At 46.8% G+C, this 12,510-nt stretch overlaps 1 protein-coding gene across 1 annotated transcript in view; it reads right to left on the bottom strand.

Annotated features, from left to right (window-relative positions):
* Window positions 1–10,869: 10,869 nt before the first annotated feature.
* Cpped1 (calcineurin like phosphoesterase domain containing 1) overlaps window positions 10,870–12,510 on the bottom strand; it is a 115,468-nt gene continuing 113,827 nt past the window's right edge. The window contains exon 4 of the mRNA XM_059269972.1: window positions 10,870–12,383. Coding sequence (XP_059125955.1) covers window positions 12,157–12,383 — 227 coding nt within the window. The 3' untranslated portion in view covers window positions 10,870–12,156. The remainder of the gene's footprint in view (window positions 12,384–12,510) is intronic.

The following is a 12,510-nucleotide window of genomic DNA, read 5'->3' as shown; positions in this document are numbered from 1 at the left end:
AGGTCAGCCTGGGCTATAGTGAGGGTCAGCCTTGGCAACTTAGTGACAATCTGTCCCAAAGAAGGAAAAACTGTCCCAAAGAAAGTAGGGACAGAGATCAGGTAGTCACGTAGGGCCACACTGAAGAGCAGTAGGGTAGAGCGTGTGTCTTGGTTAGGCTTTTAATGCTGTGAAGAGACACGATGACCACAGCTGCTCTTATAAAGGAAAGCATTTAACTGGGGCTGGCTTACAGTTTCAGAGGTTTAGTCCATTATAGTGGTGGGAAGCATGGCGACATGCAGGCAGACATGATGCTGGAGAAGGAGCTGGGAGTTCTACATTCAGATCTGAAGGCAGCAGAAGAAAATGTGAGGCACTTGACCTGGTGTGAGCTTCTGAGTCTTCAAAGCCCACCCCCAGTCACACACTTCCTCCAGCAAGGCCACACCTACTCAACAAGGCCATACCTCCTAGTAGTGCCACTCCCTATGAGCCTATAGGGCCATTTCCATTCAAACCACCACATTCCACTCCCTGTCCCCCATAGGCTTGTAGCCACATTACAATACAGAAATGCATTTAGTCCAAGTTCAAAAGTCCCCATAGTCTTTAACAGTCTCAAACCTGTTTAGAAGTCTAAAGTTCCAAGTCTCTTCTGAGATTCATGCAATCTCTTAACTGTAACCCCCTATAAAATCAAAATTGAAAAGCAGATCACATCCTCCCAACATCCAATGGCACAGGATATACATTACTATTCACAAGGCAGGAAAGGGGCAGAGTGAAGCCTCCAGCCTCTAATGGTGGATGGATAAAACATCATATGCACATGTTGAGCAAGTCACCCAACAGGACCAGCTTTTCTCTGCCAGCAAATTTGTCTCCTCAAGTTATGTCTCTAACATCCAGGATAAGTCTATTTAATGATTCAATTCAGTTAAGTATTTTTTTTTCCTCTCCAAGGAATTTTAAGTAACAAAGTCACAAGCTCCCTGAAAGACCTCCAGCAGAGGGGTTTCTGGGCCAACCTCTCACCTGCAGAGACACCACACAGATGAAAAGAAAGTGCCAGTAGTTTATTTATTTCTCCCAACATAGTCAGCCAGCCCAGGATGCATACTGATGTCATCTCTAATTAGCAGAGGCCCCTGCCCGCCTGGTCACAGTGTGGACTGGCTGGTCTGTGGGCAGGGACAGTCTCTGAACTGCTCTCCCGCTGAGACACTCTAATTACCAGTGAGGAAAACAAGCTTTTTGAGGTTGTATAGACAGTTGTCAACATCTCCCCAGCAGGGCAAATAATTGTTAACACACTTTCAGCCAGGGAGGGGTTTCCAAAGGTAACAGCACCAGATTCTGGGGAACTAGAAATCAGGGTTTATCTTCATTTCCACTGTCTTGTCCTTGGGGCCCCTAGATATTGCTCACTGTTGTGGAATCAAACCCACCCCAAGAATGAGGTTCAACATCTGATAGCTTACAGCAGATAGAATATGAGTCACTACTAATCAGCTTCACAAAAGACTGTTCAGCGTGAATCCCCTGTGGCAGCTTTCCCTTTAGTGTGCAGTCCTGTACAGTCCTCCCACTCCTGTATCTTCTGTGTCATGGCCCCTGTATCTGCTGTTCCCTTTGGATCACCCCTCCCTCCTCCCTCCTTCATTCTCCTGGCTAACCTCACCATCCTGTCTTTCTCAGCTCAAGCTTAGGCACTACCATCTTTCAAAGCTCCCCATAACACCCTCCCTCCATGCTCTTCCAGTTCCTGCTATCAAACAATGCTACCAGTGTCTTCCTCGAACCAGACCTGGTGACAGGCTAAGCAGAGCATCTGGTTGACAAGATCATGGGATGGGCAAGACCCAGAGGCAGGCTGGGCATTGAGGAGGCTGCAGCAGAGGCTCACACAGTGTGGTTAAGCCTCCGTGGCTATTTGGATGACATTTGTTGACGTCGTCGTTTTAACACGGACTGTTTCATGTCACCGCCGCCGGCAGGTACCACCATGCCCTCATTTTACAGAAGAGTAAGTCAAGATTTGCAGAGGTTGATTGGCAGGAGTAGATCTGAGAGCCCGACTCAGGGGTCTGGCTGCTTACTGCGGTGTAGAGGGATGGGGGCTGGGAGTGATGGAGGTGAGACACTTAAGAGGTAGGTCCACATTTCTGATTTGAGGCATATGGTGGATGAAGCCACTTGTCAAGTGGGAGAAAAACAAAAGAGACTGTGCTTTGGGGAGAGAGGGAGGCAAATAGCAGTTTGGAAAGTGTGAGCTGTCTTAGGACACTGTCATGCTGTATGTTTGGCAGAGGCTCATCTTGTCCTAAGAGATGGTTTATATGTCAGCCACCACTGAAAGCTCCTGAGGGCTCAGTGTGAAGTTTCCCAAGGACAGAAGAAGGAAGTGGGGCTGCCTAGGACAACAAGACATCAATATTTGAGATGTCCCCTCAAGTCAGAGATGTGCTACCCACTGTGCTCAGCACAGAGCCCAACACCTGCTTGACAGACATCTTTGGGATAGTTCATGGTGGGGGAGGATTGTTCACTCAAGTGTCTGCTCAGGAAATCAACAAATCTCCATGCAGAGGGCCAGGTGGGGACACAGTGCTGCTGCTGTTCCAGCTTCAACGGTTCATACCCTTCACCTACCAACAGAGGAGAACAGGAGTACAATCCCACCATCTGGGCTTTTCAGTGAACTGGTGATAGCCTAGGCACGCGGTTCATGAGGCCTAGGGGTTTGATATGCCAGTTTGCTAAGTGTGTGTGTGTGTGTGTGTGTGTGTGTGTGTGTGTGTGTGTGTGTGGTGGAGGACAACTTGCAGAAGTTGGTTTCCTCTTTCTACATGGGGTCCAGGAATTGAACTTAGGTGGCTAGGCTAGGCAGCAAGTACCTTTAACCACTAAATGATTTCATCAGCATAAATTTGCTAGTTCTTTTTAAAGAGCAAATAAATCTTTTAAAGGTATGCTGAGATGAAACCATCTTGCATCTCTGAGGGCTTGAAGGACAGCCTGGAAGACCAAGAACTTTAGACAGCAACAAGGCAGTTCAGTTTTTCCTCCAGTATTGAAGCAGTCAGATGCTCTGGTGGAGGGGAGGATTCAGAGAAAGCCAGATGTTGCCAGTTTGTACATGTGGTGGCCTCTGCCTGGTGAGAGGGGAACTGTGCATAAAATGTCTGCTTCCTCAGGGAGCCGAGCACCTCAGGGAGGTGCACCTGCATGGGCTGTCCACAGACTGCTGCATCATCGAGGCCACCTCTCCATCCACTCAGCCCCATCACTCCTCCCACCTGCCTTGTCCCTGTCTCAAAAGGACTTGTGTCCTCTCCTAAATCCATGCAACCTTCTCCAAGTGGCCCTATTCCACAAATGAACATGTCCCAGAACATCCTAGAACCACTGTGAATTTTAAAAGTTCAGGTGTAGTTTCAGCTACAAAATTTTCATTTCCACTCCTTGGAAGAGCTTCCCCATTCTGAGCGTATACTCTTTGCAGTAGGTTTTCTAGTGCCTAGAGGAAGAATTCCAGCATCCGAGGCACCTTGGGCTGCCTGACTTTCCCTTTGAGAATGACTCAAGTCTTCCCCCTCCCCTCTTCTCCCCCCCCCAACCCCATATCAAGCACTCTGGAGTTGTGTCTCGGGCACTGTGATGCTATTCTTTACAGCATCTGGGTTCTGCTATGTTCCTCTGAAGACCGCTGAGCTTTGGCTTTAGTAGTAGAACAGATTAGACTCCCATTGCATGTATACTCTCTGTTGTTTGCTCTGGACAGTGGTCAGATCTTGTCCCAGTCTTCGTAGCTTTTGCTATTTTGCCTGTTTGGCTCACAGTTGCTTTGGGGCAGGCAGAGATTTGTATAGAGTCTGCATACATAATCAGTCTTTCCATCCCTGGTCCTCTTCCCTCTAAGGTTTTTCACTTACTCTCCAGTGGCCTGGGCTCCTTTGTCTGGTGTCTTTGGACTAAGCAACAGCGGATATTTGCAAAACTATTATTTATCCCTAACTCACAGCTTAGCAACAGTGGTTTGTCCTCAGGGCAAAATCTCGGTGAGAGAGAAGGAATATAATTCATTCCCATGCCAATTCTTCTTTTCTAAGTTTGATTTAAAAATGTTGTTTCAAAATAAAATCTATTGTAGTACTTACAGTATACAACAGAATATTGTGAGGTACACATTTTGCTGTGGCTAGAAGATAAAATGTCCCCAACAACTCATGTGCTGAATGTTTGTGCCTCAGCTAGCAAAACTATTTTGGAAGGTTATATAACCTTGAGGAGGTGGGTCCCAGATGTAGCAGTGACTGCAGCTTTTGGGGGTCTGTCTGGTCCTTTCTCCTCTCTTCTGTCTGCATGAGGAGAGCGGCCTCTGCCACATGCTCCCACCAAGGTGAAGTTCTGCTTCACTGTGGGCTCAGATCCAACAGTGTAAAACTGTGGACCCCATGACACCGTCAGCTGAAAATAAATGTTGCCTCTTTTTGAAAAGTTGGCACTCTGTCTTTATTACACATGCACTTACTAAGGTGTGCGACAGGAACTAGTCCATTACTTCAGTTATCCCTTTGCTTAGTCCAAAGACACCAGACAACGTCTGTGATCGACTGAGCTGCTCTTTGTGTTTTACCTGAAGTTCCAATTTGTTCATTCTACACATTAGCTACTCTGAACCCTCTGACCCACACCTCCCCCTTGGAGCCTCTCCACCTGGAACCACTGCTTTGTACTATAGTTATTTATGTATTTTACCTTTGTATTTCTGAGTGTGGCGTGCATGCATGTGTGTGCCTGTGTGCATGTGTGTGCCTATGTGCATGTGTGTGCCTGTGTGCATGTGTGTGCCTGTGTGCATGTGTGTGCCTATGTGCATGTGTGTGCCTGTGTGCATGCGTGTGCCTATGTGCATGTGTGTGCCTGTGTGCATGTGTGTGCCTGTGTGCATGCGTGTGCCTGTGTGCATGTGTGTGCCTATGTGCACCTATGTGCATGCGTGTGCCTATGTGCATGTGTGTGCCTGTGTGCATGTGTGTGCCTGTGTGCATGTGTGTGCCTATGTGCATGTGTGTGCCTGTGTGCATGTGTGTGTCTGTGTGCATGTGTGTGCCTATGTGCACCTATGTGCATGCATGTGCCTATGTGCATGTGTGTGCCTGTGTGCATGTGTGTGCCTGTGTGCATGCGTGTGCCTATGTGCATGCGTGTGCCTATGTGCATGTGTGTGCCTGTGTGCATGTGTGTGCCTGTGTGCCTATGTGCACCTATGTGCATGCGTGTGCCTATGTGCATGTGTGTGCCTGTGTGCATGTGTGTGCCTATGTGCATGTGTGTGCCTGTGTGCATGTGTGCGCCTGTGTGCATGTGTGTGCCTGTGTGCATGTGTGCACCTATGTGCATGTGTGTGCCTGTGTGCATGTGTGTGCCTATGTACATGTGTGTGCCTGTGTGCATGTGTGTGCCTATGTGCATGTGTGTGCCTCTGTGCATGTGTGTGCCTATGTGCATGTGTGTGCCTATGTGCAGGCATGTGAAGGTGTAAGGCTGATGACAGGCGCTTCCTTCAATCGTTCTTCACTGTTTATGTTGCGATGGGCTCTCTCAGTTGAACCTCACTCAAACAGCCCCTGTCACTAGCCAGCTTGCCTCATCTGTACAGTCTCCACCCTCTGAGCACTGACTTACAGGCAGCTACAATGCTCACTTGAAATTTTAACTATTTCTGGGGATCCAAGCTCCAGTCCTCAGCCTTGCTGCTTATGCAGCAAACATTTCAAGTATTAAGTCATCTCTCCATCCATTTTGCTTTGTAAATACTTATATTTCACATATATGTGACATCATGCAACATTCCATTGTATAATATACTCTAGGTACAAGGAACTCATCTACTTAAAGGCTGAAATACACACACACATACATACTACACACATACATATGTGTATTGCACTTGACTGCCTACTCCTCTTTCCATCTCTCCAGCCTACCTGGATGGTCACAGCCTTTGGATGACATCTGCACTTTCAGATTCACTGCAGCATTGTCCTCTAGGTTTTGAGTCCTCTGAATTTGTCCATTTCTCAAGTCTCAGGTATGCTTTAGGGCTTTAATGGAGGCAGTTGGTGTGTGGAGACCCAGTCCATGGATCCCCAGGGGACAGCCGCTGCTCTCCTTTCTGTTCAGATGCACTGTGACATTCTCTCATCTGTCACTCAAACACGGATGCTGCTGTAGGTCCCCCAGCTTCCCAGCCTTCCCTGGGTCTCTGCAGAGCTGCTCATCCAGGAGCCGGTGGGCGGCTCCCGCACTGGATGGCACTCTCTTCAGCCGCTGCCATGGCTGCCAGGCCGGGGTCAGCCCTTCCCTGGTGCTTCCGCTCTGATCGCTGCTCCACAGGCATTCAGGAAACCAGGCTCAGAAGAGCTGGGACACCTCCAAGGTCTTCACTGTGCTCTGGGACCAAGCATAAAAGTGGGGTACTTGTTATTTTCTGACTTCCTGATGACATCTAGCTTGGGTGACTATTTGGAAAGAATTAGGGTGAGCATCCCTGTTCTGGATATGTGGAATCCAAAATGTTCTAGCACAGGAAATGGCTAAATTTGGAATTTTGGATTAGAAATGTGCAACCTTGTGCATATGCAGATATTTAAAAGAGCCTGATGTGGTGGCACATGCCTAGAATCCCAGAGTAAGGAGTTCAAGGTTATCTCTGGCTACATAGCTGAGTCTCAGGCTAACCTGGGCTACATGAGGCCCCATCTCAACAAAACAAAAAAAAAAATGAAACACAAAAACTGAAATATGAAACATTTATTTTAGATAAGGGATACTCAACCTGTAGCACAAGGCTGAGGAAAGTGGCCCCTTCCTTAGTTCCTCTTGAGTATTGAGGGTTCATATTGGCTGCCTGTGATTGCCACCGCTGTACAGCTGTCTCAGGGTACTATTGCTGTGAAGAGGCACTATGACCACGGTAACTCTTATAAAGAAGACAATATGGAAGACGGTTGTTTGGCTCAAACTGTTTGGGGGGCACCCAGGCAGGGGGATGGGGATCTGTTCCTAGTACATGGACAGGCTTTTGGGAGCCCAGTGACTGTGGTGTGACACCTTGCACAGCCTTGGTGCAGTGGGGAGGAGCTTGGACCTGCCTAGGTTCAGTGTGCCGGGCTCTGCTGACTCCCCATGGGAGACCTTGATTTGGGGGATGTGTGGATGTGGGGTGGCTAGGGAGGGAGGGCTAGAGGGTGGGAGGAGGGATGAGGGAGGATCTGTGGGTGGTATGTAGAGTGAGTAAAAAATTTCTTTATTACGTATACAGTGTTCTGCCTGCATGTATCCCTGCAGGCCAGAGAGGGCACCTGATCTCATTACAGATGGTTGTGAGCCACCATGTGGTTGCTGGGATTTGAACTCAGGACCTCTGGAAGAACAGCCAGTGCTTCTAACCTCTGAGCCATCTCTCCAGCCCAGAAAACTTCTTAATAAAGAAAACTGAAAAAAAAAAAAACCCAATTAACTGTAGGCTCGCTCACAGTTTCAGTGGTTCGGTCAGTTATCATCATGATGGGGAGCATGCTGAGAGTCCTATATCTTGTAGGCAATAGGAACTCAACTGAGACACTGGGCCATATTCTGAGCATAAGAAACCTCAAAGCCCGCCCCTACAGTGACACACTTCCTCCAACAAGGCCATGCCCACTCTAATAAAGCCATACCTCCTAATAGTGCCATTCCCTATGAGATTATAGGGGCCAATTACATTCGAAGTTCCACAACAGCTTTGCTGTCTCCCTTTATTCTGTGAGCAGCTGAGGCACAAATACCTTCAGGCACAGTGCTGGGTATATCGCAGTAGCAAGTAACAGGAGTGACCCTGCTGTCCTATGGCTTGCATCCTGGTGGAGGTGACTTTTAATGATCTTTTGGTTGTCAATCAAGCACATTTCTTTTCTTTCTTTCTTTCTTCCTTTCTTCCTTCCTTCCTTCCTTCCTTCCTTTCTTTCTTTCTTTCTTTCCTCCCTTCCTTCCTTTCTTTTCTTTCTTTCTTTCTTTCTTTCTTTCTTTCTTTCTTTCTTTCTTTCTTTCTTTCTTTCTTTCTTTCTTTCTTTCCTCCCTTCCTTCCTTCCTTCCTTTTCTTTTCTTTTCTTTTCTTTTCTTTTCTTTTCTTTTCTTTTCTTTTCTTTTCTCTTGTTTTGTTTTGTTTTTTTTTTTTTTTTTTGAGACAGGGTTTCTCTGCATAGCTTTGGATCCTTTCCTGGAACTCACTCTGTAGCCCAGGCTGGCCTGGAATTCAGAGATCCACCTGCTTCTGCCTCCCTAGTGCTGGGATTAAAGGCATGTGCTACCATCACCCAGCTTCAAGCACATTTCTTAGTATACTACAACACACACACACACATACACACACACATGCACACACACGCACACACACACACACATACACACACACGCACATGCACACACACGCGTGCATACGCACACACACGCGCACATGCGCGCGCGCGCACACACACACACACACGCAGACTTGGCTGTATAATGCAGGAAGACCACTCTCAGGGGTGACTGCTGAACTGAGAAAACAGTAACTAGGTACCAATGCCTGTCACAAGAAAGAGCCAGTGTGAAGGCCTAGATTTAGGAATGGCCAGCAAAGCTGTCCAGAGACAGGCTTGAGGGCAGACTTGGAACATAGCAAGTGTGGCCTGATAGCTCAATAAGGACATCAGGCCGAAGCCCTCAAAATGAGAAAGATTACTGTTAAAGGTGCCCAATGGGATAATGAAAGGTCACATCATTATTTGATCAAATTTATTTACACACTGCAAACACACATGACAGACTCAGCAAGTACTGTGAAGCCACCAAGTTTTAAAATAAGGAAACAGAAACTGACTGAAGGAAAGATAACCCAGTCAGTAGAAGATTTTCTGGAAAAATGCTGTGATTATTCAAAAAAAATTTGCACACACACACACACACACACACACACCACACACACACACCCCCTCTCTTGATGACAAAAGCAGCGTTTTATGTAGTTATGTAGAAAAAACCACCAGCCAAATGTTTTTTTTTTTTTGGCCTGTGCAGCCAAGTTGCTATGGTTAAGTGAGAAAAACACCCTCTCCCCTCAGTGTCTACCACAAAAAGTATCAGCAGAGCCTGCTCCTGGCTCAGGGCAATACCTTGCTTACTCCGTGACTGCAGAGCCATGCAGGTGCTGCCTAGGGGGTAAGAATGGAGAGTTCAAATACAGGCAAACTGTGTTTCTGCTGCCTCTTCTTCAAAGACTTTGCTCAGGACCATGTCACGAGGGTAGCATCTACAGCTGTGAGCAACGGGCCTAGGCATTTGTGGGGCCTTAAAACTAGTCTTTCGCCTTGTAGTTTCTACCTGCAGCTGACACTCACCTAAGGCAGATAGATGTTTAAGACATGCAGTGTGTTCTGTTAGCTAAGCACACAGTTCACTGCACCCCTCACCTCTATACCCCTACAACCTGTAAAAAAATGTAGTTAAGATGGTCACCCATCCCACCCTCCTCCACAAACTCCTCCTTCTGAGCCTTGAAAATCCAATTTGAGACCACTTAAAATAACTTTTCCTCTTTAGTGGCCCCTTGACTTTCTAATTAAAGTGACTAATGAGAAGGGGGTGAGAACTGACATTTCTGAATCTGTGGGGGTGGCAACTATAAGCAAAGAGTGTATGAGTCTGTTACTATAATGAGATACCTGAGGTTAGGTACTTGATAAAGCAGAGAGGTTTATGTATTGTTCAGGGCCTTCAAGGGCAGGCATGGTGGCTCTGTTAAAGGCTGCTTGGTAGATGGTAACACCATGGCCAGAGATCACTCTGTAAGACAGGAAGCCAGACAGCAACTGGGGCCCAAGAACGACCTAAGAGCTATCCACTAGGACCTTGTCACAGCTTCATGATGAGGATCAAACTTCAAAGTCTAGAACCTCTGAGGACAAGCCATATCCAAATCAAAACCACAGCAACAGCAAGGAGTAACTCCCCACCGGATGTGGCGTGCTCTGCCTAGGGACGGGGCTGCCCGAATCCCTGTCCTTCCATGCCCATAGATGGGCTGGACAACCAGCCTGGGCCTTTCAGAGCTAAAACATCAGCTAAAACACCCAAAGAACATTAAAAAACACAGCATGTGCATGTGGGAAGTCTTTTATTATTTTTTCTTTTAATGAGATTCTTTTTGTAAAGAAGGCATATGAGTGAATGGAGTAGTGACATATCATCTGAATTACGTGGACACCCATTTGTTCCCCATAGCAGTAAGCCCCACCTTGATACAGCTGCTCCATCGACCGCTGGAAATTCCATGCCGTTCCTTTCTTTAGCATAGTCTCAGGTTTCGGAATCAGCTCTTTGATTTGTGTTTTGGAAACAAGGACTTACTTCATTTCCACCGCTTCTTACCATATCCTTGTCCCCATTCTGGGGCTGCATTTTTCACATGGATCTTGGACAAAGGGCATGCCTTCAGCCCACTGTAATTAAACTTCCTCCCATCATGGAGTCAAGCCCACATGTTTTGGGTTCAGGGGTTGCAGTAATCACATCTGGACAACTGGACTATTAGTTTTGTCCCTTATCTAACTCCTTTCCTGACTTCTTACATTCTGCTATAAAGAAAAATGAAAACACACTGGGCGGTGGTGGCGCACGCCTTTAATCCCAGCACTTGGGAGGCAGAGCCAGGCGGATGTCTGTGAGTTTGAGGCTAGCCTGGTCTACAGAGTGAGATCCAGGACAGGCACCAAAACTACACAGAGAAACCCTGTCTTGAAAAAAACCAAAAAAAGAAAAAAAAAAAAAAAGAAAGAAAAAAAAAAAGGAAACAAACAGGAACATAGCCAAGCACTACAAGATCATTCTGGTTTAAAAAATTTAATTTTCTTGTGCTACCTAACAATGAGCGCTGGTGTGTCACCAATCTGTAACATCATTAACTTCTTGTATCTTTTGTTCCATATGAATTTACATATCCAATTATCTTTTTATTTAATTTCTCATGGTTTTGCTACATTGACTAAACTTTTTAATGAGAAAGTTTTTAATTTAATGGGCTTTGTGGTTCATTTATAACCAGTGAGTTTTTTAAGTCGGTTTAGGATTCCCCTGTGCCACTGCAGGACACTGTAAAACTTCCGCAGCAGGGCAGAGAGCCCCGGTTACTCGAGCATCAGCTAGGAGCTGCATGGAGGGAAGGCCACAGAGGTCAGTGCTCCAGGAGGAGGCAACAGAGCGGATTCCACCATGAAAAGGATTTTAAGTAACTCACACTGTTTTTTGTCCAGGGGTATTGTATGTCAGTGGTAATTAACATGATATAGTTTGCCCCGGGACAGTTCTGTGTTGTTCTTGGGAGAAGTCTGCATCACGTCCAGTTTTCCCACTAGGTTCACTGTGATCTGATAACGCTGTGGGCTGGCCGCAGCAGGAGGATGTAAACGGCAGACACATGGGCTGTCCAGGGCCTTCATGCTGCGGCCTCTCCTCTGCTCACCTGGAACACGGAGTCTGTACGTGAAGGTGACATCTGTCATCAGAACAAAACCCAACGTCACGTGGACCACCTGTGTTTGTACCATCAGCAGTAACAGAAGTCTTGAAATTCACATTAGTGGTGGTTATGAAGCTCCCTGTTACGAGGACTCTGTGGCCCTGGGACAGAGTGGTACTATTTGGTCGGCCAGTAAGAAGGAGGGACCTTTGTTTTCCCAGTGTTCTGGGAGTCATGACCACAATTTAACAAAAGCAGAAGCAGTTTGTTGGAGGAATTATTGATGATCACACTTGGGTACTGAGCTGGGATTGAGGGCAGAAGGTGGGTATTGACTGTAAACTGTCAGAAACAGGGGGAATCCAGGGCAGAGCTGAAGGCTGCACCATGAGGAGAATTTACCCAAACATCATGTGGAAAGTCTCACACCATAATTAGAAAATATTGACAGCCTTCTTTTCTGGCTTTTTAAAGGGAAGACAGCCCCCTTTTGAATATAATTGAAGCTAGGACCCAGCATTTTGATTTATATAAAAGGACAGCCATTCACAAACTTGCCTGTCTACTCAGACATTGCTGTGAGGGGCTGTAGACATTCGTGGGCATGAAACCTGGGTGGATTACATGGGGAATCACTCCTTCATCAGCTCCTTCAGGTCCTCGTCAATTCCTCTCTTGCTCAGCTCTTCTAAGCTGTAGTAACGGTGAACAATTTTCTCAGCAGTGATGACCACCACACGGAGCCCATGGGTGTCTCTGCCCAGCTGGCACCCGATTGCAGATGAAACCACCATGTCAAGATCCTGGTAGGTCCCCCCCGCATTCCTGTGGTAGTGGCCGGAGAACACAGCTCTGATACCTGCAGGGAAGGGAAAGACATGAGAGGGCCTTAGGACTTCCGTGTAGGTAACCTGTGGGCACCTAATTTTGATTCTGTGAATATTAACATTAACTCTAACTACCGGAGAATGCATTAATTGAACTTT

Source organism: Peromyscus eremicus, chromosome 8a (genome assembly GCF_949786415.1).
Source record: "Peromyscus eremicus chromosome 8a, PerEre_H2_v1, whole genome shotgun sequence".
NCBI lineage: Eukaryota > Metazoa > Chordata > Mammalia > Rodentia > Cricetidae > Peromyscus > Peromyscus eremicus.
The sequence above is the reverse complement of the archived record's forward strand: the minus strand, read 5'-3'. Positions and strand labels throughout refer to the sequence as shown.